At 43.2% G+C, this 21,401-nt stretch overlaps 1 protein-coding gene across 1 annotated transcript; it reads right to left on the bottom strand.

Moving 5' to 3' along the window:
* Window positions 1-1,741: 1,741 nt before the first annotated feature.
* LOC118850162 lies at window positions 1,742-19,948 on the bottom strand. Its single transcript, XM_036759373.1, has 4 exons — window positions 19,806-19,948; window positions 13,457-13,581; window positions 9,493-11,532; window positions 1,742-4,393 (listed from the first exon to the last, which is right to left on the bottom strand). Exons 2-4 carry the CDS (start codon window positions 13,575-13,577, stop codon window positions 3,393-3,395), a joined length of 3,162 nt encoding a protein of 1,053 aa, XP_036615268.1. The 5' UTR covers window positions 13,578-13,581; window positions 19,806-19,948; the 3' UTR covers window positions 1,742-3,392.
* Between the last annotated feature and the right edge of the window lie 1,453 nt (window positions 19,949-21,401).

Below are 21,401 nucleotides of genomic sequence, written 5' to 3'. Positions count from 1 at the left end.
CTTTCTTGTTTGCTTCACACAAAACCAAAAACTCTTGTCACATATGTGTCACCATCTGTGTCTTCTTGTAGAGCAGATAATGTCTGCTTTATGAATCTGGATACTAAGGCACCTGGAGAATATATATATATATATTTTTTTTTTCTTTTCCTGGTATAGGTTTGTTGTCTGTGGGTCTTTTTGGCATAATATCATTTTTTTTCATTGTTGTTGTTCAGTCATTTCCATGGTGCCCAACTTTTTATGATTCCATCTGGGGTTTTTTTTGGTAAAGATACTGATGTGGTTTGCCATTTCCTTCTGTAATTCATTTTACAGGTGAGGAAATTGATGCAAAAAGAGAATAAGTGACTTGCTTAGGGTCACACAGATATTAAGAGTCTAAGGCTGGCTTTGAACTCAGGTGTTTCTGACTCCAGGCCCAGCACTCTATCTACTGTGCCACCTAGCTGCCCCATGTTTTCCTTATTAATATCAAAGATTTGAAAAAATAGAAAAAAAATGTGAGGTATCTCATTCAAAAAACAACTAATGTGAAAAAAAAATCGAGGAGACATCATTTAAGAATCCTTGGCCATTGAAAATCATTGAAATTCGTGACCAAAAAGGAGAATGTACACATTATTTTTCAGGAAATTATAAATTAAAAGTGCCAGATGTACCAGAGGCATAGATAGAAAGACTCTACTGATCACCTCTTCGAATAAAACCCAAAAGGAAAAATCCCTTGAGTGCCATAGCTAAACTCCAGGGCTCCCATGTCAAAGAAAAAATACTGCAAACATTTCCCCCAAAAGAGCTGTTCATTATGAAGGATCCACAGTCAGGCTCACAGCAGACATCACAGGTGCTAGCATAAACTAGAGGAGATCTCTTGGAATGCAATATTCTGAAAGAGAAAAGATGGAGTCTTATATTCAAGAAGACTTTACCCTGCATAGTAGAGTATAATCATACTGGACAGACAAGGATTTTTAATGGAATACAGAACTTTCAAGCATTTCTGATGAAAAGCCTGGAGATGTCTGAAAACACTGCAGTGAAAAAACAGGAGTGAAGAGAAATGAGAAAGGATGACTTTCTGTGAATTAGTTAAGTAGCTACATGGTGTTGGAGTGCTAACATTCTAATGGGGATATATGTGTGTGTGGGTGGTTGTAACAAATGTCTCCTCAGAGACTTAATGCTCTCAAAGGGTTCTCAGAGAGTTAAATAAGAAAAATAGAAGCTGTAGAGATGGATTGGTTCTGTTCAAAGGATTTGAAGAGGGGGAAAAGAAGATAAAGTAAAAGGAATATACTAACATAGAAAGGAGAAAATAAGAAATGGCTGGAGCCTAACAGAGCATGCTGGAATAGTTAAGGGAGGCACAGGGCTCTGAAGCATGAAGGACAAAACAACAAAAACCAGAAGCACATAGCAACAAATTTATAGAAAGCAGTAGAAAACAGAGGCGTGCATAGGATATCCTTTTGAGAACTGGGTCAAGGGAGGGGCCCTTGAGTTTTCCTTATAAAGAAAGATGAGATCAATCAAGGGCAAATTCAGGAGAATGGAGCAGGATTGGACCCTGGAGAAATCTCTGGTGGCATCTAGTCCAGTTCTACTGGTACTAGAGAGTTCAATGAGCTGGTTCCACATCCAATCCCATTTCTGACACCAATTAATGTTAACCAGACCAAAACCAGCCTCTAACCTGTGGGTGGTGGGAACCACAGAAAGCAGACCAGAAGCAGGAGAGTCAGGACATAAATAGAAATTTAATTGCAAAGTCAAGAAACTTTTATAAGCAGAAATCCTCCTCAGGAGGAGGGCTTCACATGCTGGGGCAAAGTCAGTGCTTATATACATAAAGGCTGATAGTTGGGGTGGGGGAGGGGTTGGATCACAACACAGATTCTTGGGTCTTGAGTAGCAGTTCCCACTGCAGGCTCCTGCATGGACCCTGCTGGTGTTCCTGGGTCCTGTGGGAACAGTCTCTAGGATGATAATCTCACAGCAGGGTACAGAACCAATTAGTGTGGTGGGAACAGGAGTGCAGTACTTGGTTTGGTTTATTTAGCAGTCACAAAGAAACAGGGATTGTGAGCATGTCAAGAGGTGTAATGGATGGCTTTAGGCTGTATCACATTGGTGCTCCTGTCCCTGGGAAAGAGGGGGCAGTGAATGAACACCTGGTGCTGGTCAAAGCAATATATTTTTCCAGAGAGTGAGATTAACCAGACTAGGAAGGATTGTTGTTATTCCAAGCTCAGGGCACAGCCTGCTTGCTGGGCCTTAGCTCTGTGAAACAGGGTGTCCCCAAATATCTTGACGAGTTAAATTTTGTGCATGACAATAACAGAATGTTGTTCTAAGTGAAAATAATTTGTGTTGAACCACAAGGTTGTAAAATAGAAAAAGAAGGCAATAGGGGTGTTGAAAAAACTGCAGGACTGTTTGTACGGGAAATCCCGGGTTTTTCTTGAAAACAGAACTTCTTCAGGATAATCAAAGCAGGTGCATCAATATTATGTCAAATGTGGAACTATATTTGGTAAAGAGAAGAAACCAGAGTTTGATTAAGAGTATGAAAACAGGTGATTTAGGGGAATTTTGTATTCTTTCTCTTGGGCTACCTGCAGGTATGTATTTAGCCTATACCTGGATGAATTCTGGCTGCTGCATGTTGCAATCAGTAAACTCACTAACGAGATTGTTTCTGCCTCCTAATTTTTACAGCCAAACAATAGTAAATAAAAAGTTACGTGGGTATGCAGAGGGCTTCTTAGAAGGGGTAATGATTCAAGTAGAAGCTTCAGCCTCCAGTACCCAAAGAGCTTATAATATGTTTATGAAAACAATATATAGTTTTGAGCCCAAATGGTGACTGTGACAAGACAACCTATGACCCACAATCAGGTAAGACCTATGGAGGAAGGCAGAGAACAGGCATTATCAGAGTGGGAAAGAATCTTAGGTAGGGAAGGTTTGTGTTTGTAGCTGGTTCTTAAGGCATGAGTATGATGGGAGTGATGGCCAAGAAAAGGGGAAATGCTTCCTGGGGGGGGGAGAAAGCACAGAAAGGAGCTCAGACAATTAGTTCCCAATTGTATACAATGAGTTGGGAATTCTTGGCTTCTCCTGGCTGTTGCTATCTGCCTGTTCCCATAGCATGAATATAAGAAATTACAAGTTATATCTGTTACTGTAAAATTTCTGTATACATTCTTCTGAAAGGCATTGCTCTTTAACAAGCAGTATGATGGACCAAAAAGAACATTAGACTTGTAGTCAGGAAACTTGGCTTCAGCTAGTGTCTGAATCCTTTATTAACCATGTGACCTCTGTTACTTAAACTCTCTTTGTGTTACCAGCTCACATGGAGGAAACTAGGTATGAAATGATTGTGGTTATCGGAAGCGCGTTTTGAAAACTACAACTGCAACAAATAACACAACAAGGGGTGCAACAATCTTCGCAACTTCAGAAAGGGAAATCTGGTTATTCTCGGCCTCCCTTCTGGCACCTCGATAATTATTCTCAGAAATCAGCTTTAATTTTTCTAATGCATTCTTTTGCTTATCCTCAATCCTCTTTTTCTTCTCAATATTTTCCTTTTGCTTCTCACACTGATCATTTTGCTCTTTCGGCTGTTCCTTTTCCAATTCTTCCTTTTCCTTCCCATATTTCTGCCTGATTTTTTCCCTCTCCCCATCAAACTGCTCCTTGTAGTGTTGCCGTCGAGCCTCTGTGTCTTTCTGGAGGATATCTTCCACACGTTCATATATATCGTTGGTGTAGTGGGTGCCCCCATTATCATGCACCATTTTCTCAACCATGGCCATCAGCTCTGAAACCTGGGCATCTCTCTGGACTCCACTAGCATCATTGTTAAATGCACAGCATCGGTTTTCACACTTCTCCAACAACTCCTTGAAATAGGAGTCATCAATGGTTCTTATATAATCCTCTAATCTTTCTTTTCCCAGTTCTTCTTTCCGAGTGAATACAATGATCAAAAACTTCACTGCTTCAGCTCCTAGAAGAAGATAAAGCCGTTCAACCGCTGCTTTCTCCTCCTCGGTAAAACGATCCACTTTCAACACCAGGAGTATTGCATGTGGTCCTGGAGAGGATAGTGTCATGAAGCGACATATTTCTTCCAAATTTTTTTTCTCCTCATTCTCAGTGTCAAAAATGCCTGGAGTATCAACAACAGCGATGTCCCTCCCATTCCATCTGGTCCTGGCTTTCCTGCAGACCTTGGTGACTGACCCTCCTGAAGCCTTGGACTCAAACTCTCTCCTGCCCAGGAGGGTGTTTCCTGTCGCACTTTTCCCAGCTCCTGTTTTCCCCACAAGGACAATTCTGAGTTCTGGCTCCCTGGAGTCTCCTCCACTCCTGTCTGGGTCTGTAGAAAACAAGTAAGACAGAAGAATGAATGACTGGGTTTTGTAGATGATTGTAATAAAGCCCTGCTCAGAAATCTCAGAATGACAAGGAGGTGACCCTTAGGTTCTTAAAGTTTATGCCACTAGAGCATGAGCTGAGAAGGGTCCTAAAAATATAGATAAGATTTGAGCCTGCTGGCTCTCTATTGTCCTAGTGAAATTCACAGATCTTTGCAGCAGAAGGAAGGCCACCATGACCAGGAGACTTTTTTTGAGGGCTCTTAGGAGATAATGTTTCTTCAATTTATGTAACTGAAAATTCCACTCTTCCTCTGGGGCACAAAATGAATGAATCATTATTGCTTGTTGGAAAAATGCATGCATGTACACATTTATACATAGCTACATCATACCCAGTTATATCAGTAATTGGGGCCTTTTCCCATGTTAGGATCTTTCTGTGATGTAGAACTTTATTCCTCTCTTCTCCAAAGAATCTGAAAGACTATTTCATAGTGAGAATCCCAAAAGAGAAAAGATATAACCATCTCTGAACTCTGAGTGCAGATAGAAGTATATATTTTTTCCACATTATTTATTTTGATTTTGATTTTTTTGCAACATGGCTAATATGGATATATGATTTCCAAGACTTCCAGTGTATAATGAGTCTTTTCAAAGTAAGGGATGAACGGAGGGAGAGTATTTGGAATTCAAAATAAAAAAAAGAATTTAAAAAGATACCCATGTAATTAGGAAATATTTAATAAAATAAATAAAATGTGTAAAAAACTTTATTTCCCATCCCCTCTAAATTCTGAATTAGCACTTCACAGGTAGAAACCCAGAAAAAAAATACAAGCTTGAGCACCTCTATAAATCTCTGATTCCTCACTTATGAGAACAACCCAAAGGTATTTTCTTATCACTTGACAGATAACTGGTAAGTTTCCTTTAGGGATTGTCTATTAGTTTTTGTTATTGTCTCTAAAACCAGTCAAGAAAGTTTCCCCATCTTGTTCAATTAACTTCATTGATGAGTGCCCATCTTAGCTTAGATTGCCCATATCACCTGAACTCACAGATAAGTTTCTCTATAGCTTCCTTGTCAGCCACTCTTGAATAAATTGGAGGATCTTTCTGCAACTTATGTTCTTCTCCTCAACCAGTTTCTGTGCTCCTAGATTCCAAGACCCAGACATGGAAACTGAGGTAGTGAATAACATTTTTGTCCTCATCTATCACCAGCCTGGAATCTCCACATACCCCTCTCCCTACCCACCCAAATTAGACTACTTTGTCAGAGAAGGGACTTTTCATATACAATCAAGGCATGTCCCTCTCACCTATGACAGTAAAGAAAGAATCCAGCATACAGATCTGGAAGCAAAAGTGTCAGATAGCACTTTTCTCCCATCAATCTTCACCCTGTTCCCCCCTCCCCCCATCTCAAAAGAAGGGCACATCCCTTACTCGCAATGGGAATGTGAGCTCCTTGCAAGCAGGAATTGCTTCTTTCTTTGCATTTGTATCACCCAGCACCAAGTACAGAGTTAGACACTTAGGAAGCACTTGGTAAATATTTCTCATTTGATTGGGGTAATTAACTGCAACTGTCCTTCCCATCTCTAGCCAGTTGTAAAGAATATCCGTTAATAGATTTCTTTTGGACACCTCAGTCTCCTATGGGTTTTTCTTCCTTTCTCTTCCTAGTTTAGATGCCACATTATCACAAAATCACTGATATGGAAAGGCCCTTTCCTCCTGGTGCAATCATTGAAATGGCTTTGAGGAATTGACCAAGTGTCCTCACTTCTAAACTCCCTGAACTGAGACACAACCTTCACTCAGGCTTCTACAGTGAGTTGCCTGACTGCAGGTCCATGGTTAGGGCAGGTTGGGGCAAAAGCATCACCCAGGGGTTGTTGGGAGTGGGAAAGGAGCCGTTAACATGGAAGAACTGGGGTTTCTATGAAAATAATGGGATTTAGGTGGCAGGAGATGCCACTCTCCTGCAGGTGTGGTATCCTCTTTCTAGAACACAGCTCTCCTTTCCCTCTTAAATAGTGAGCCACTAGCAAGAAAGAGCCTTGGGCCCAGTCAGAAGACCCAGGGTGGTGGTGGACTGGGGCGGGGGCAGGGGGGCGCCTAAGGAGTAGGGCTCCAGCAGACAGAATACATACTGAGGTTCCCAAATATCTTAGTGCAGTTTTAAGCTTTGGGCACAGTCAGAGGGTCCAGGGTGGTAGCGGAGCATTGGGAGCATGGGGGTAGCAGGGAGGGAAATAGGGCTCCTGCCAACAGAAAAAAAACAAACAAACAAGATCTGAACATATGTAATTCCTGAAAATTGATCAAGTACTAGGCTTAAAGGAGAAACAAAGACAAAAATTAAAGTCTCTGTCCTCAGGGAGAATTCTACCAGATGCAAACACAGAATAAACCAGTTAAGACTAGAAAACTGTCCACAACCTAGAAGTTTTAGTGGGCTGCCCACCTTGGGCCTGAATGAGAATTATAGTGCCCTATGTTTCTTACCCAAGATGTCAGTTCTGTGCCATACAGCGTCTCCAGTAATATGAGGTGTTGAGTAAGACCTGGTGCTTCAAAACTGTGTAGAAGCTTGAGGAAGGCAGTGTGGGATAATGGGTGGCAGGCCTGCCTTGGAGTCTGGAAGACCTGGGTTCATGTCCCATGTGAGGATGGGTAATGTCCCTTAAACCTCAATGCACTTCCAACAAATCCCTCAATTGCAGGTGTCTTTACTCTGGGATCCATGAACTTGAAGAGTTGTTTTAAAATAGACATGTTTTGATAATTGCATTTGAATATAATTGGTTCCTTTTGTGATCCTTTATTTTATTTTATTCTTTTAAAACATTATTCTGCAGAGGGCATCTATAGGCTTCACCACACTGCTAAGGGATGTAAGAAAGAAATAACAGCAAGGACTCCTGCTCTTAAGCCATAAAATACTACGAGTTCCTGCACAGAATGAGGTTCTATCTTGGGATTTTTTCATGAAATTTGATGACATTAAGGTCTAGGTTAAAAAAAACCTTAATGTGAGGTCAGCTGTCAAAAAAAAAAAGCTAACAAAATCTTAGGCAATAGCAGAAGGAGTACAAGGATTTTACCTGGGAAATGACAGCCCCACTGTACCTCAAACTAGTCAGGTCCCATGTGCAACAGCATGTTAAAATTTGGGCACCACATTTGCAGAAGTTTGAATCCTGGATTGGGGAGCTAGGAGGAGGCTGTAAGGTTGTATAAGTCCAACTCCTTCATTTGACAAATGAGGAAACTAAGTCACACAGCAACTAAGTGACTTGCTCCAAATAATGAAGGCCAGAAGACAAAGAGTCAGGATTTGACTCAAGGTCCTCTGGTTTCTGTTCTCCTCTCCTCCTACAGGATCATCTGGAACTCATGCTGAAGAAGACAGTGAGGAAGGAGGAAGGTGTGGAGTTGATGGCCCAGAAGGAAGAGTTCAAGGAACAGAGGATGTTTGGACTAGAGGAGAGCAGTCTTGGATAGGGCATGGTCACTGCCCTCAGAGATCTGGAGGGATGTCGGAAAGAAAAGGGATCAGTCATCTTGCTTGGCCCCAGAAAGCAAAGCTGGTACCAAGGTGTAGGTTATAAGGAGAAAGATTTCAGCTCCATTAAAAAGAAGAATGTCCTAACCACTGGAGCTGCCCCCACCGTGGAATGGACTGGAAAAGAGTGAGCTCACCATCACTGGAAGTGACCGCAGCTGTTAGCCACACAATAAGGATTTATTTTTCTGGGAGGATGTTGGACTCTAAAGTTGCTTCCAACTCCCATTATTCCATGAAGGGCTCAACTTAGAATGTGACCAACATTAACTATACCATTAGAAATTACTGCTTTCCTGACAGGAGGAGGCCTGATTACACATTTTAATGAGAGAAAAAGATGATGGGGAAGTTGTACTGCTTTAAGTTTCACAAAGTGCTTTACAACTATTATCTCTATGGATCCTCTCAGCACTTCTGGAAGATAGGTATTATTATAAGCTCCATTTCACAGATGAAAAACTGAGGCAGACTGAGGTTGAGACTTGCCCAGGGGCACACAGATAGTAAGGGTGTGAAGCTGGGTTTCATAATAAGCCTTTTCATCTCTAGGTAAAGCTCTCTATTCACTGCAAGACCCAGCTGCCTCTAGGAAAAATCTGTGTGGGTGCCCAGAGCCCTGTGCACAGGAGAAAGGAATATTTTTAAAAAGTATTTCCCATTGCCTCCAAGGAGCTAATCCTATATGTGGAGAAGAGAAAGATATCTCAGGCTCCCCAAGGAAATATTGTAGAGACGAGTTTTGATGCAGCCAGAGGTCAGAAGAGGTGAGGCTCTACGACTCTTTTCAACTCTAGAATATTTGTGTTATACTAAATAGTGTCTTCAAATTCTCAAGTAAAGCAACTTAAGCTGCCTTTCATTATAAAAATAAATATACATCAAAGATCACTTTTCATATACTTGGAATAAAGGCCATAGCTCACAAAAATGTGGGAAAATACTGTCAAGTGGGTATGATTTTCAATGCTAATAATTTCAGGCACTTAAATGAATAATTTCAATTAGTAGATGCCTTATCTACCTGACATTCTATTGGAAGGGTGAGAAGAGAATTTCATTGACCAGAGGTGTCTGGATCAACCCCCTCCTACAATAAATAGACTCTTACAAATTGAAAATAAGCCTCTCAGAGTCTGACCCCCTGTAATTTCATTGTGTGGCTTGTCATTGATTGGAGAAGAGGACCATGACATCATGGAGACACGACTTGCAGTTGACTTTGATTTGAGTGAGGGAGAGCTGGGCAAAGTCACCAGCCTGACTTTCTCCTCCAGAGCCATCTGGGTCCAGTAATCAGATACATATATATATATCAGGATGACTAGAGATGGCCCAGGATGCGGTGGGAGACACCACAGCCTTTTGAAGCTCAGGTCTTTCCAGAGTTCTCACTTGGAGTGAGGCAACACCCATTTGAGTGGCTTGTGAAATCAAGGAGAGTACCCTGATCAACCCCTGAAACACTTCAAATATTCCAGTAATGGGAAACATCATCATTAGTTACTAAAAGCCTCTTACCAGAGATTGTAGCTTCCCCTGTGGTAGGGAGGGTCCTCACTGGACCACTCCTCTCACTGCTCTCACTGGTCCAGCCTCCATCATACACGGCATAAACTCGGAATCTGTACACAGTCTGGGGTGTCAGTCCATCAATGTCACAGGATGTCTCCTTATTTCCTGTGCTATGTTCATGCCATGCTCCTCCCTCCTCCTCCTCAGCCTCAGTCTCCTCTCTGTACTCTATTCTATATTCTTTGATCTTGATTCCTGCTCCAACAACACTTGGACCTTCCCAGTGCAGGGTCACAGACTGTGGTCCTACCACAACAGCTTCTGGCTTCCCAGGAGGGCAGCTTGGGGGAAGTGTCCTCACAGCAAGGCTCACATCACTGCTCTCACTGAGCCCTAGGTCCCACACCTCAGCAAACCTGAATACATACTCTGTGCAAGGCTCAAGGCCGCTCACTTTGAATACCTCTGACTTTCCAGACACAGGGATGGTGGTCCAGTCCTCTTCCCCTGCAACCTGGTACTCTATCTGATAGCCAGTGATCCTCTCTTTCTTCCCAGATGCTGGAATCAATGTGAGCTCTACACAGTCATGTGTGATCCCAGCAACCTGGGGAGGGGGAGGTTTGACTGGTAGCTGAAAGTTGGTGCTGACCAGCAGTCCCTTTTCATAGAGGTAAATAGAGACACCCTTGTTCTCCTGGTCTGGGACAGATGCCACAATGAATTGTGTTTTCTCAGTGGAATGATTGGCCTTGGCAAATCTTAAAAAGGATTCAGCCATTTGTATTGCTTTTCTCCTTGTCTCTGTGTCTTTGACCCAAGAGGAATATGTCTTTTGCTCACAGTCAGGACTGAATGATTCTGGATTCCGTAGCCACTGTTTCCAATCTGCTAAGTAGGGTTCCTCCTGCAAGGAGGTGAATGCAAACACCAGCACAAATCTGTAGGGAGAGGTTAGTACTGCATTGTCCACCTCATTCTGCTCAGCTCTAACTGGCATCTCCTTCAGAAGGGTGAGATAGGAATTGACCACCTTCATCTCTTCAAGCTTCTGATCCAAGAACTCAGAGAGCCTCCTAGTGCTGAATGGGGACTGGCTTTCCCTGGTTAAAATCCTGGTTAGCTCCTTTTCCTCTGCTCTGCCTGCCCGGATCTCAGGTAAGGCTTTCGCTATTTCCTTCTGTAAAAGCTTTCTGTGCTGCCTATTTAGCTCCTGGAATAGCCTGACCTTTTCCTTGGTTGCAGAGAAGATTGAGAGTCCTGGTGCCTCCAGCATGTCATTACACCTCTTGTCACACTCAGATAACTTCTCCAGAGTGTCCTGGGCATCCCACACCAAGCTAATGCTGATCCCTCGAACCAGCCTGGCAGCCTTGGAGCTCAGCTTCTCCAGAGGGTACAGCCAGACTTGGAGGGGCACTCCACAGCCCCTAAGCAGCTTAGGAAGGGAGGCATAGACTTTTACTGCATCTTCATAGGTCACCGGATTGGTCTCAAGGACAAAATCCCCATAAAACTTACATCTGAATTTCTTGGTTGAATTTTTCTGCCTATGTTCCATTTTCATCTTTCCCCCTACTTTTCCTGATATTTGGGGAATCTTCTTAACTTTAGCCTTCAACCTTCCTTCTATATCCTTGACATTTTCATTATTGGAAACGTTCTGATCAAACACAAAGAAAGCCTGGGCCCCATAGAGCACTGCAGTGACCACATGGGTGGCTGTTCCATTATCAAACACATCATGGTAAGCAATATTCTGATGTCCCAGGTGATTCATAGTGAGGTGGGAAAACCATGTGGTCATACTGTACTTGAGAGTGACCCGAACTTGCTGTTGGGATGTCTTGGTGTCATTTATATACTTGGCAGAACCTGCTATTTCAACCAGTCCACTCAGGACACTTGCTTTCAGCTCTGCCGAGATATTCATGGCATTGGTCTTCTCATCAATAGAGTCAGAGGTGATGATGTCGAAGTCAGTCTTGAACTGTTCTTCTGTGGTCACATTTCTCTCAAGGGTCTCCCTGTCCCATAAAGTGATGCCTAGAATGGGACAGAGACATTAAGTAGTAAGTAGCAGATTGCAGAGCGACCAGAGAATACAAGTTATGCCTCTGAAGAAGTATAGCTCCTTCTGTGTTGTCTTGGCCAGGTCCCTTATTTTGAGACATTTCATGCTGCTAGCTAGTAACATTACTCCCTAGCATTAATATAGCACTTTAATATTTGCAGAGTATTGAGGAGTGACTGAGCAAGCTGTAGTATATGATTGTGATGGTATGCTATTGTGCTATAAGAAATGAGGAGCATGATGCTTTGAGAAAAGCCTGAAAGTCTTACCTGAGCTGAGACAAAGTAAAGTGAGCAGAACCAAGAGACCACTGTACACAGTAACAGCAGTATTGCACAATAATCACCTATGAATGACTTAGCTGTTCCAAGCAATATGATGATCTCAGACAATTCTGAAGGACTGACAAAGTATGAAAGCTCAGAAATCTTTTATTTTTTTAACTATTTTTATTGTATTTTTGTCTGTTTTCTTTCACAACATGACTAATGCAAACATATGTTTTCCATGACTGCACATACATAATCTAGGTAAAATTTCTTATTTCTTATTTTCTTAAGGAGAGAGGGAAGAGAGGAAGAGATCTTGGAACTCAATTTTTAAAAAAAATGAATGTTAAAAGTTAGTTTAAAAATGAATATTTTACATGTGATTGAAAAAAATGAAAGTAATAAATATTTTCAAAATATTTTGCAATATTATCTCATTTGATCTTCAGAACAATCCTGATAGGTAGGTGCTATTAGTATCATTCCCATTTTTTGGTTGAAGAAAATAAGGCAGACAGGGTTAAGTGACTTGCCCAGGGACTTATGTACAGCTTGGATGTGCCTAAGCCTCATTTGGACTCAACTCTTCCTGATTTCAGATCTAGTCCATTCAGTTCCATCCATTTCAGCTCCCAGCTGCAAACTGCTAGCTGACTCCTGGGAGGTGACACAGGAAGGCAGTAAATGGGAGAAAATTAAGTGGCTCTTCTAGATCTTTGTTGTCGTTCAGTAGTTTCTGAGTCTTCTTGACTCCATGGACCATAGCTGTGCATGGGGTTTTCTTGGCAAACATACCAGAGTGCTTGCCACTTCCTTTTCAAGTGGATCCAGTGGATCCTTTTGTCAGGCAATCAGAGGTTAAGTGACTTGCCCAGGGTCAGACAGCTAGGAAGTGTCTGAGGCTGATTTTGAACTCAAGTCTTCCTGACTCCAGGTCCAGTTCTCTACCCACTGAAGCACTAGCTTCTTCTTTTCTAGGTGCTGGTAAAGATCAAAATCCAATGTATATTCAAACAACCTGCAGTGCTCACCTTTCTCAAGAAAAAGTGAGAAGACTGCTGCCCTTCCACCTTCCCCCAATCCTTCATTCTGAACCATCAGGTCTACCATTGCACTTCAAGTCTGCCTTTCAACTTAATTTTAACTAGATTGGTTAATATGCACAAACAACTCAGATGTGTGTGTGTGTGTGTGTGTGTGTGTGTGTGTGTGTGTGTGACAATATGCATTCCCCACCTCCCAACACTGTATCTGATGCAATTAAGACTCAACCCCTCTCTGGCTAAAGGTGTTTTGTTTTTTTTTAAAGCTCAGTCTTCTTCTTGTTTGGTCTTTGGAAGATTACTTCTTTTCTGACCTCCACCCTTCCAGGATGAATGAGCCCCTCTCATGAGACATCTCTCATCACTCCTGGCTAGGATGAGCCATCACATGGCATCTCCCATCAGAACAAAGTGATCCTGGTGGGTTCTAACTGGGAGAAAAAAGGTGAGACCCTCTAATCCCTGAGACTTTGTCTGAATCTAACTTTCTTACACTGATCATTTTTCAACTAGAAAGAAGTCTTTTCTAACACTGCCCTCTCCTGACATCTGCAACAAGGCCTCACATTCAAGAGAGTAATTACCAGGGATGGAGGTATCTGAGCGACAGTCATACAGTGTCCCCAAATGTAAGGGTCGACCAAGAGCTGGGATCTCCATTGGGGTCTTCAAGGTCAGGCTGCTTGGAAGTTCTTTCTCTGCCATTTCCCTGAAGAAAGAAAATTGAGGCATAGGGCAGTTATCAGGGAAGTTATCACTTTCCAGCAGGCTCCAACCATATATGCTCCATTGCTTAGGGACCAAGCTTCCCCAATCTCTGTTAGCCTGTAATCCTGCAGAAGGTAGTGACTGTCCTGGGATGGAAAGACATCATTCTTGTATGGAGGCCACAAAGGAGCAAGACACCATGGAGTGAGCTGCTCAGCTTAGAGAGAATCTGAGGAATGAGTAGTCAGAGGGCAGAGGCAGAGCTAGAGAGGAGCCCAAAGGACCAGTTTGGTTGAGGGGAAAAAACATGTATGTGTCACTAGAAGGTTTGCAGAGCACTTTACAAATGTTATCTCAGTGGGTCCTCACAACAACCCTGGGAGGTGGGTGCTGTTATCATCCCCATTTGATAGTTGAGGGAGCTGAGGCAAACAGAGGGCACATGACTTGGGTCACACAGCTAGGTAGTGTCTGAGGTTCAATTTGAATAGAGGTCTTCCTGACTCCAGGCTCAGCCCTCTAACCACTGTACCACCCAGCTGCTTCTAATGTGAGAGGAGATACAAAAGCTGAGTTGGGTTCACTTTAAGAGGGGAAGAAGGCTATCTTTGGTGGAGTCAGACTTGAACCCTGGCCTTGCCTTAGTGCCTGAGGCATCAAGACCCTAGGGTATGGGAGCTGGTAGAGATAGTCATAGTGTTGTGTGAGCAGCAGTTCTTGGCTCTTATTAATGGTTTATGAAAAGCTGATTATCAGCATAAGCAAAATGCAAATTGCCTCCAAAGCCTTTGGTTCTTCCAAACTGCCCAATCTTTGCATTCAGACTCTGAAGCCACAAAATTCTGGCATGAATTCTCTAGGCTGGGTACCAGGATTCCCTGTAGCCTCAGATTGTTCTGACTGATGCCCTGAGGATCCATCTACACAAGCCATTGTGGTTTATGGAGGGGAATGGAGGGATCAGTAGATGAGGGCTTGCTAGGCATCTGAATTGGAGCTGCTACCTCTGAAAGATCATTATGACATGATTCCAAGTGATTGTCAACCTGCCTCTGACTAGCAAACCAATGACCTTGGCCTTCTTCCTCCACCTCAAAGCAAGACATGTGCCTAGCAGCAAGGGATTCTTCTTCATTATGTGGCTTTGTGATGTCAATGATGAGACCCCCTGGGGCAACCACCTTCCAAGCCCTGACAGCAGGGTCTTTTTCCTTATGGGTCCTGCTGGACCTCTGAGCAGCCCACTCATTTGATTGCAAAGCAGGTCAGACCCTTTCTAAGGGTTTGGTTCAATTATCCTGGGGGAAAGGAATCCTAACATTTAAGAGGGTCCTGAACCACTTCCTAGACCCTTCTGAGGGAGCAAAACCCTTTCAAGGCCCAGGAGGCAGCCTATAGGGAATGGAATAAGGGAGGGCTGCAGAAGGTCAACAACGCCTAATTCTAATAATTGACTCACTGTCATCATATTCCCTGGGCTCTCCCTCTCCTGTCCTACCCTTGGGCAGCTGGCACCGTTGAATGCTGGAATGGCCTTTTAAAGCATCATTTCCATCATCATCCCCATGACAATCAGCATTATGTGTCCCAGCTTTGAGAAGCTGTATCTTTGATAAATCAGCACTGCCCTAAGTGGTGGGGCTGGCTGTCCATTGTAGCACCATCTTAGATCTGGCCTCCATGAACTCTTCCCTCCTTTGGACACATGGACAATGTTTAGAGTTAGGCCAGTTGACCTTCTGCAGCCCTCCCTTATTCCATACCCTGTAGGTGATCTCCTGGGCCTTGAGATTTCTGCTCCCTCAGAAGGTTCTATATAATCCAGGAAAATGGTTCAGGCCCCCCTTAAAGGTTAGGATTCCTTTCCCCAAGAATGACTCAGCCGGCTGTTTCTTAGAAAGGTTTGAGGGACCAAGGTGTAGACATGTTAGGAAATGTTTTGCTTTTTAATGCTATGGCAGAAGGGAAACCCTTTTTATTTAATTATGGGCAAAGTCAGTTCACCTGAAATAAAGTGGCTCTCTTAGCTGAAATGGTGGCAATGCTGCATCCCTGGGTGCAGGTAAGAGGGAGCTTTCAAGTGTGCAGAGAAGAAGGGGGCAGCCACTCAGTAAAGCCCTCTATATTGGGGCAAAAATTGGTATCATTGCCCTGCTGGGGCTTCTAGGGAGACAGGAATGTTGGATGGTCAGCTAGGAATCACTGAGTGAGAGGTGTCAGAAGGTGAGATTGGAATAAGCCTAAACAGGGCAGCTGCTACTGGAATGTCCTTCCTCTCCTCTCTTTATGCTGTTTTTGTTCAAGGGTATCTGTGTCTTCATGAGTCCATTTGGGTTTTCTTGGCAGATAGAGGAATGCTTTGTCATTTCCTTCTCCAGCTCATTTTACAGATGAGGAAACCAAAGCCCATAGGGTGAACTGACTTGTTCGGGGTTACACAGCCAGTAAATGGCTGAGGCCAGATTTGAACTCAGATAGATGAGTCTTCCTGACTCCAGGCCTGGCACTGTATCCACTGCACCACTGCCTCTCTTTATAGAGACCTCCAAAAGTTTTCCCCTGGGTTCAGTATCTCTAATGGACTGATTGCTCCGCTGGCCTCACACTGTCTGCCCTTCCTCACCATTTCACTCTTGACAATCACCTTCAGTTGGTAACTGGTTCTTGTTTCTGCTGGCAGACATTCCACTCCTTGAAGCTCTTTGAACTCTGGGTCTATGGCTTCTCTCTATATCTCCCTGGAGAGTTTTTTCTCTGTTCACTCAAATGTCTCTGGAATTCTCTTGAACTGACTCTCCAGCTGCTGGGGAGAGTGTCTGCTGCTCTATAATGTGCAACTTGGGCAAATTTGGCCAGGGGTAGGGGGGAGGACGGTGGGGTTGTGAGTTGTAGGCATTAATCTTTGCTCCCTTCAGGATTCATATTCCAAGAAGTGACCTCAGATAGGCCTGGCTCCTGCTGCCTTGACTGTTGTCAGTCTTAGCAATTTGATACTGGAAGGACCAGGTTTGTCTCCTGATTGACCAGGGATTTTCAAATAATATTTTATCATTTTGCTAAATTTCTCTTACATGTCCAAAGGGACTTAAAATATTGACTAGCAGAAATTATGGTTTTACTGCAAAATTTAAAGGTCTACCCTCCTATCTCTGTCTTATTCACATTAGGGATAAACAATAAATACCTTTCCTGAATTCAGGGAAGTGAGTCATTCCTTCCCGTCCCATAATTCCCGCAGAAAAAGGCTTTTACACTCCTTAAAGAAATAATCCCAGAGGGCATAATGTCTTAACTGCTTCTTAACACATTGATACCTAATCATCTACAAAACGCCATCTGGAGAGGCGGATTTGGGAGGAGCTGGCTGAACCGTCAGTTGGGGCTGGGTACAAGTGTTCCCACCACCTGACATTTAGCCACCTGCTCCAGGCCATGTCCTGGGCTCATTCCCTTCTTTCATCTGTACCTGCCCAAGGGTCAGGATTGGCCTGCCATATGCTGCTGCTGAGCCTCTGGCCAGCCCTGAGTGCCCTATTCTGCTTCCCCCTCCCGCAATGTAGAAGAAGGGGTAGACTGAGATTTTAAGCCCCTCAGTACTTTAACTTTTTGTTCAATATCTGTCCTAGGAAAGAGATCTGGGTTTGTTGTTGTTCATCCTTTTCTCTCACAGAGGATCAATGGCATCATGAGGTGTCTTGAGATGGTCTGGCACTTAACCACCTTCTCCTTGTATTTTTTTAAACTAGATCAATGGTTTCCATGGAGGGTAGAGATTTCCGATGTGGAATCTCCTTCTCCCAGTAAAAGTCAGCACCTGCTCTGCAATTCATAGCTTCAGCACATTTCCTGGGGCACTGAGAAGTTAAGTGACTTATCCAGGGTCCTACAGTCAGTACATGTCAGAGATGGGTCTTGTGTCCTTCTGCCAGAATTCCTTGTGTCCTTGTTCCCTTGTTCCCTATCTGTGAGGCCAGCTCTCTACTCACCATTCGACACTGCCTTTCATTTCCCTCTTTTGTGTAAGGCTACATATAAAATGGCACTCATTGCTCATAGATAGTACAGTGTTCTAAGACCAAAACACATAGATTTGTGACAAATAATTTTGTTCAACTTTTGCAAGATTGAAGGAAGTACAGGATTAGGAATACGTCTTCTTTCCTTTTTATGCCCCAAGAGGAATGTCCCAGATTATAGTATGTAACAGAATTATTCCTCTGTCAGTCTGTCATAATTTGGTCTATAAGAAGTCTTATTAGAGTCCTAATAGGGGCTCAGGGATTCTTTGAGGCCTGAACATATGCTTGAGCTTAATAATAAAATCTAGATTTTTACCTGTACAACATCTGCCTTGTAGTAAATATGTATTTGACAGCAGTTGTCCACAACAGGGACACAGAGAGGAGATATTTTTCCCATGATTCATCAAAATCCTATGAAGACTTTGGGAATTTAAGAGTAGGGTTACAAGACCATGTTCAAACATTGCTTGACACCCGTGTATGTGTGCAACCAGCCTGCAGCAAATGGCATTCTGGAAAGATGCATGTTGTTAACTTGTACAAAAAATCAGACCAGCCAGTGATCAGTAAATAAATGAGGCCTTTTATTCAGGGTGGAGGAAAAAGAATCAGGCAAAACTTTTCTCCTCACATGTCTCCCTTCCTCTTCCTGAAATTCTCTTCCTGGTAGGGCATTCTTTTGGGTTAAACATGGCCTTCTCCCTGACATCCTCTTTTAGATGACAAATGATTTATGGGCAGGATGATAATACACTGCAACACTGATACTTCTGTAGGAGTTATGGGTGAGTGTTTTAGATGACTTTATTTTCTGACTGTAGAAATGCGACAGCATTAGGACCCTGGGTTCCTGTTGAAGAAGGGATGCTCTCCTGGCAAAAGTTCATGGAGAAAAGGACAGAAAGAGAAGCTTGGGGGCACCAAAGGTAAATAACTCAGGGGTCAGTTTCACTGGGACAGTAGCCCTGCTGGGGAGATGACACTGTATAGTCAGAGAATCCCCTTGGGCCCTACTTTCAAATCCCTAGGCATGAGGCCTATGCTGGTAAATATTTCACAAGCAGCTTTTCAGGAGTAAAGTACCTTTGATAGACTTTTAAATTTAATCTACATTATTAACATTTTTCTCCATGACTTTTAGAAGTCTATACAAACAACAAAACAATAAACCAAACCCAGACTTTTAGGGCTTTCTTGAAAAATTAACACCTGGCTCTGGGGAGCTGGTTCCAGCATGCACCTCTGCCAGGCACAAGGTAAACACTTAATAAAAGTTTTATGTCCCTAAGTCAGTTTCTGATAAACTAGTTCACACTAAAGAGTGAATGACTGGGAACAGTTTCCTGGAGGGTAATTCTCATCCTAGGGGAGGATTTGCTTTGCCTTCCTTTGGAGAAACCTTATTGCTTGAGGAGATTTTAAAAAGTACAATATTTGTGTGTGGGGGGGTGGGGGGCGTCGAGGAGGGATGGAGAGCAATGGCCAGCTCACCCACCAGGAAGGTCAGAGGAAGGAAGGGCAGCCTGAGCTGGCTTTCTGCTCTTCCTTTGGTCGGTTAAGTAAATCTTCCTTTAGGATGAGAATGTAGCCAGAAGATACCTGGAGGAAGCAGTGCTTACCACAAAGAAATGAATGTCTAATGATGAGATAGGGATTTAGAACAAGTATTTGGGGACAGGCAAAGGGAATCTTTTTGGGAAACTGAGGCTTGCCTTTCAATCACAACATTCAAGACACTACCTTTTCTGACTAAGGGTGATGCTGGCTTCCCATGTTGGGGTCACGACTTTGTCTGTGGGTTCCCTCACGAGTGACCAGAACCTCAATCCATAATGATGCTGACCTGACTGTATGGGCAGGAGATTGGTTCGTTCCTTCCTTCAGATTTGCTGATCCAGTGCTGATTCCACCTTCTCTCACCCACCTCCCCTCAAGAACAGCCCCCTCACTTACAAATTTGGCAAAGTGTGAAAGAACAATCATTCACCTGAGAAGGGGTTGTCCTCTAGGAGCCAAACCTGTGGCTCTTAAAGGGAGTGGGGACTCAGCCAGCACACATATATACTTCACCATGACTCAACAGGAACCAAAGCTAAGGTTTTAAGCAAGCAGAGCAACAAAGCAGGCTGTGTGAGAGGGGCAGGTCAGCCATCTGGACAGAACAGGGAGCCCACCCTCCCAGAGGCGCCACCAAACTCTTTACCTGACCAATCAAGGCACTGTGGCTTCTTCAAAATGCACAGCCTTCTCCCTCCTCCTCACAGAGCTGAGCTTTGGGGTCAGTGTTGGTGTGTGGTGTGCCTGGAGTCTGGCTCTGTGTGAGCAGCAGGACAGATTGAAAAACAAAATGACTGCTGGAAAATGAAACTGAAAATGAAATCTGAGCTAGGGACCTCCCATTTCCAGGAAATGGGAAGATTTAGAGAAAGAGATATCCAAGGTCACCTGACTGACTGGGTCCAAGGTGACTAACCAGGATAAAGGGATCTTAATTGGGCACAAATCACTCCTGTGGGCTAACATGTAACCAGCTCTTAATTACTGGATCTTTGGATTAACTAGACCTTTGCTCACTCTATCGATCTCTGTCTCCCTTGGTACTTACCTCCCTTTGCACCATTTTCCTCCTTGCTCCCCTGACCATTATATTCAAGCTCCTCCTTTCCCTTCCACTAAAACCTTCTCATAAGTGAGCCTTCCTCTTTCTCTCACCCTGTAAGCTGCACTGAACCTTTAAGGCCCTTTTCACATGGAGCACTTTGGTGATGAAAAGAAAGTAAAGGAATTTGTGTGTAAAAGAGAAGACTTAACTGTTAAGGGAGGTAAGATATTGCCAGTGTTAACAGATGAAACTTTGGATGCCCAAAAGGAATAGGAAAAGAGCTTTGTTTTATTTAATAAAAACTCTTGGAGAATGCACGTGTAAAGGAATTGCTTTCACATGGAATTTGAGCAGTTTCAGGTAGAAAGTTAACTGTGGCATCCATGTAAAGTTCTCCAAAGTCTCACTGGATCCTGCCATCCCAACTAGCTCTCTTCTACCTGGTGGCTGAAATTCTTGAAAGGGTTGGCTCCAATCAGTGTCTCCACTTCCTTTTTTCCTATTCTATTCTTTTTTATCATGTAAATTTTTTTAATCTTGAACTCAAGTACTAAAAAGAGGAGCATTTCAATATATGCAGCAAAAAAAAAAAAGAGAGACCCTTGGATAGGGAATTGTGAATGTCTATTTTATACTGCTATTTTTAGCAGTACAGACAGTTCTCACTTTGTGTAAATTTGCATTGATTTCATTTAAAGAATTCTTTTTTATAACACCATGGAGTGTCCTTGTCATCTCTGCAGTAAAATCTCTAATTACTTATTCGTTAATTGACCTTCTAGTTGATAACATGAAAGCTCTTGTGAGCCTGGTTAATATTGACCAGGCCATGAAACTTGGATTACACCTGGCTGAAATAATTCAAACCAGTTTCTGAAAATGTACTGCTAAGGCCCAGCCTCTGGGCAGAGTATTTTCTCCCTGCAAGCAGACCAGAGCTTTTGAGATCTCATCACATATCATCATTATCCTTTTTTGAATACTGCAAATTAGATGTGAAGTCTACCATTAGTCACCCTGATAGGATCTGAAGGATCCTCTAAGCCTCATACCCAATGTGGGTATTGACCTGAATGAGGGGACCTTGGCAGCAGTCATCCATCATCCCCAGTTGGAACAGCCTGCACAGAGCTGGCTCTTCACCGTTTTCCCAGACTCAGACAATCTGGGCTCTTTCCTTTCTCTCTGATGGTATTC

The sequence above is a fragment of the Trichosurus vulpecula genome, chromosome 5 (assembly GCF_011100635.1).
Source record: "Trichosurus vulpecula isolate mTriVul1 chromosome 5, mTriVul1.pri, whole genome shotgun sequence".
In the NCBI taxonomy this organism is placed as follows: domain Eukaryota; kingdom Metazoa; phylum Chordata; class Mammalia; order Diprotodontia; family Phalangeridae; genus Trichosurus; species Trichosurus vulpecula.
The sequence above is the reverse complement of the archived record's forward strand: the minus strand, read 5'-3'. Positions and strand labels throughout refer to the sequence as shown.

Bases quoted from the DNA above. Each gene is read 5' to 3' on its own strand.
- LOC118850162 (XM_036759373.1), bottom strand. From the start codon at position 13,577: ATGGCAGAGAAAGAACTTCCAAGCAGCCTGACCTTGAAGACCCCAATG. The intron at 11,533-13,456 runs GTAATTACTCTC...GTCCCATTCTAG, and splicing joins CTCAGATACCTCCATCCCTG to GCATCACTTTATGGGACAGG. The intron at 4,394-9,492 runs GTAAGAGGCTTT...TGTTTTCTACAG, and splicing joins AGGGGAAGCTACAATCTCTG to ACCCAGACAGGAGTGGAGGA.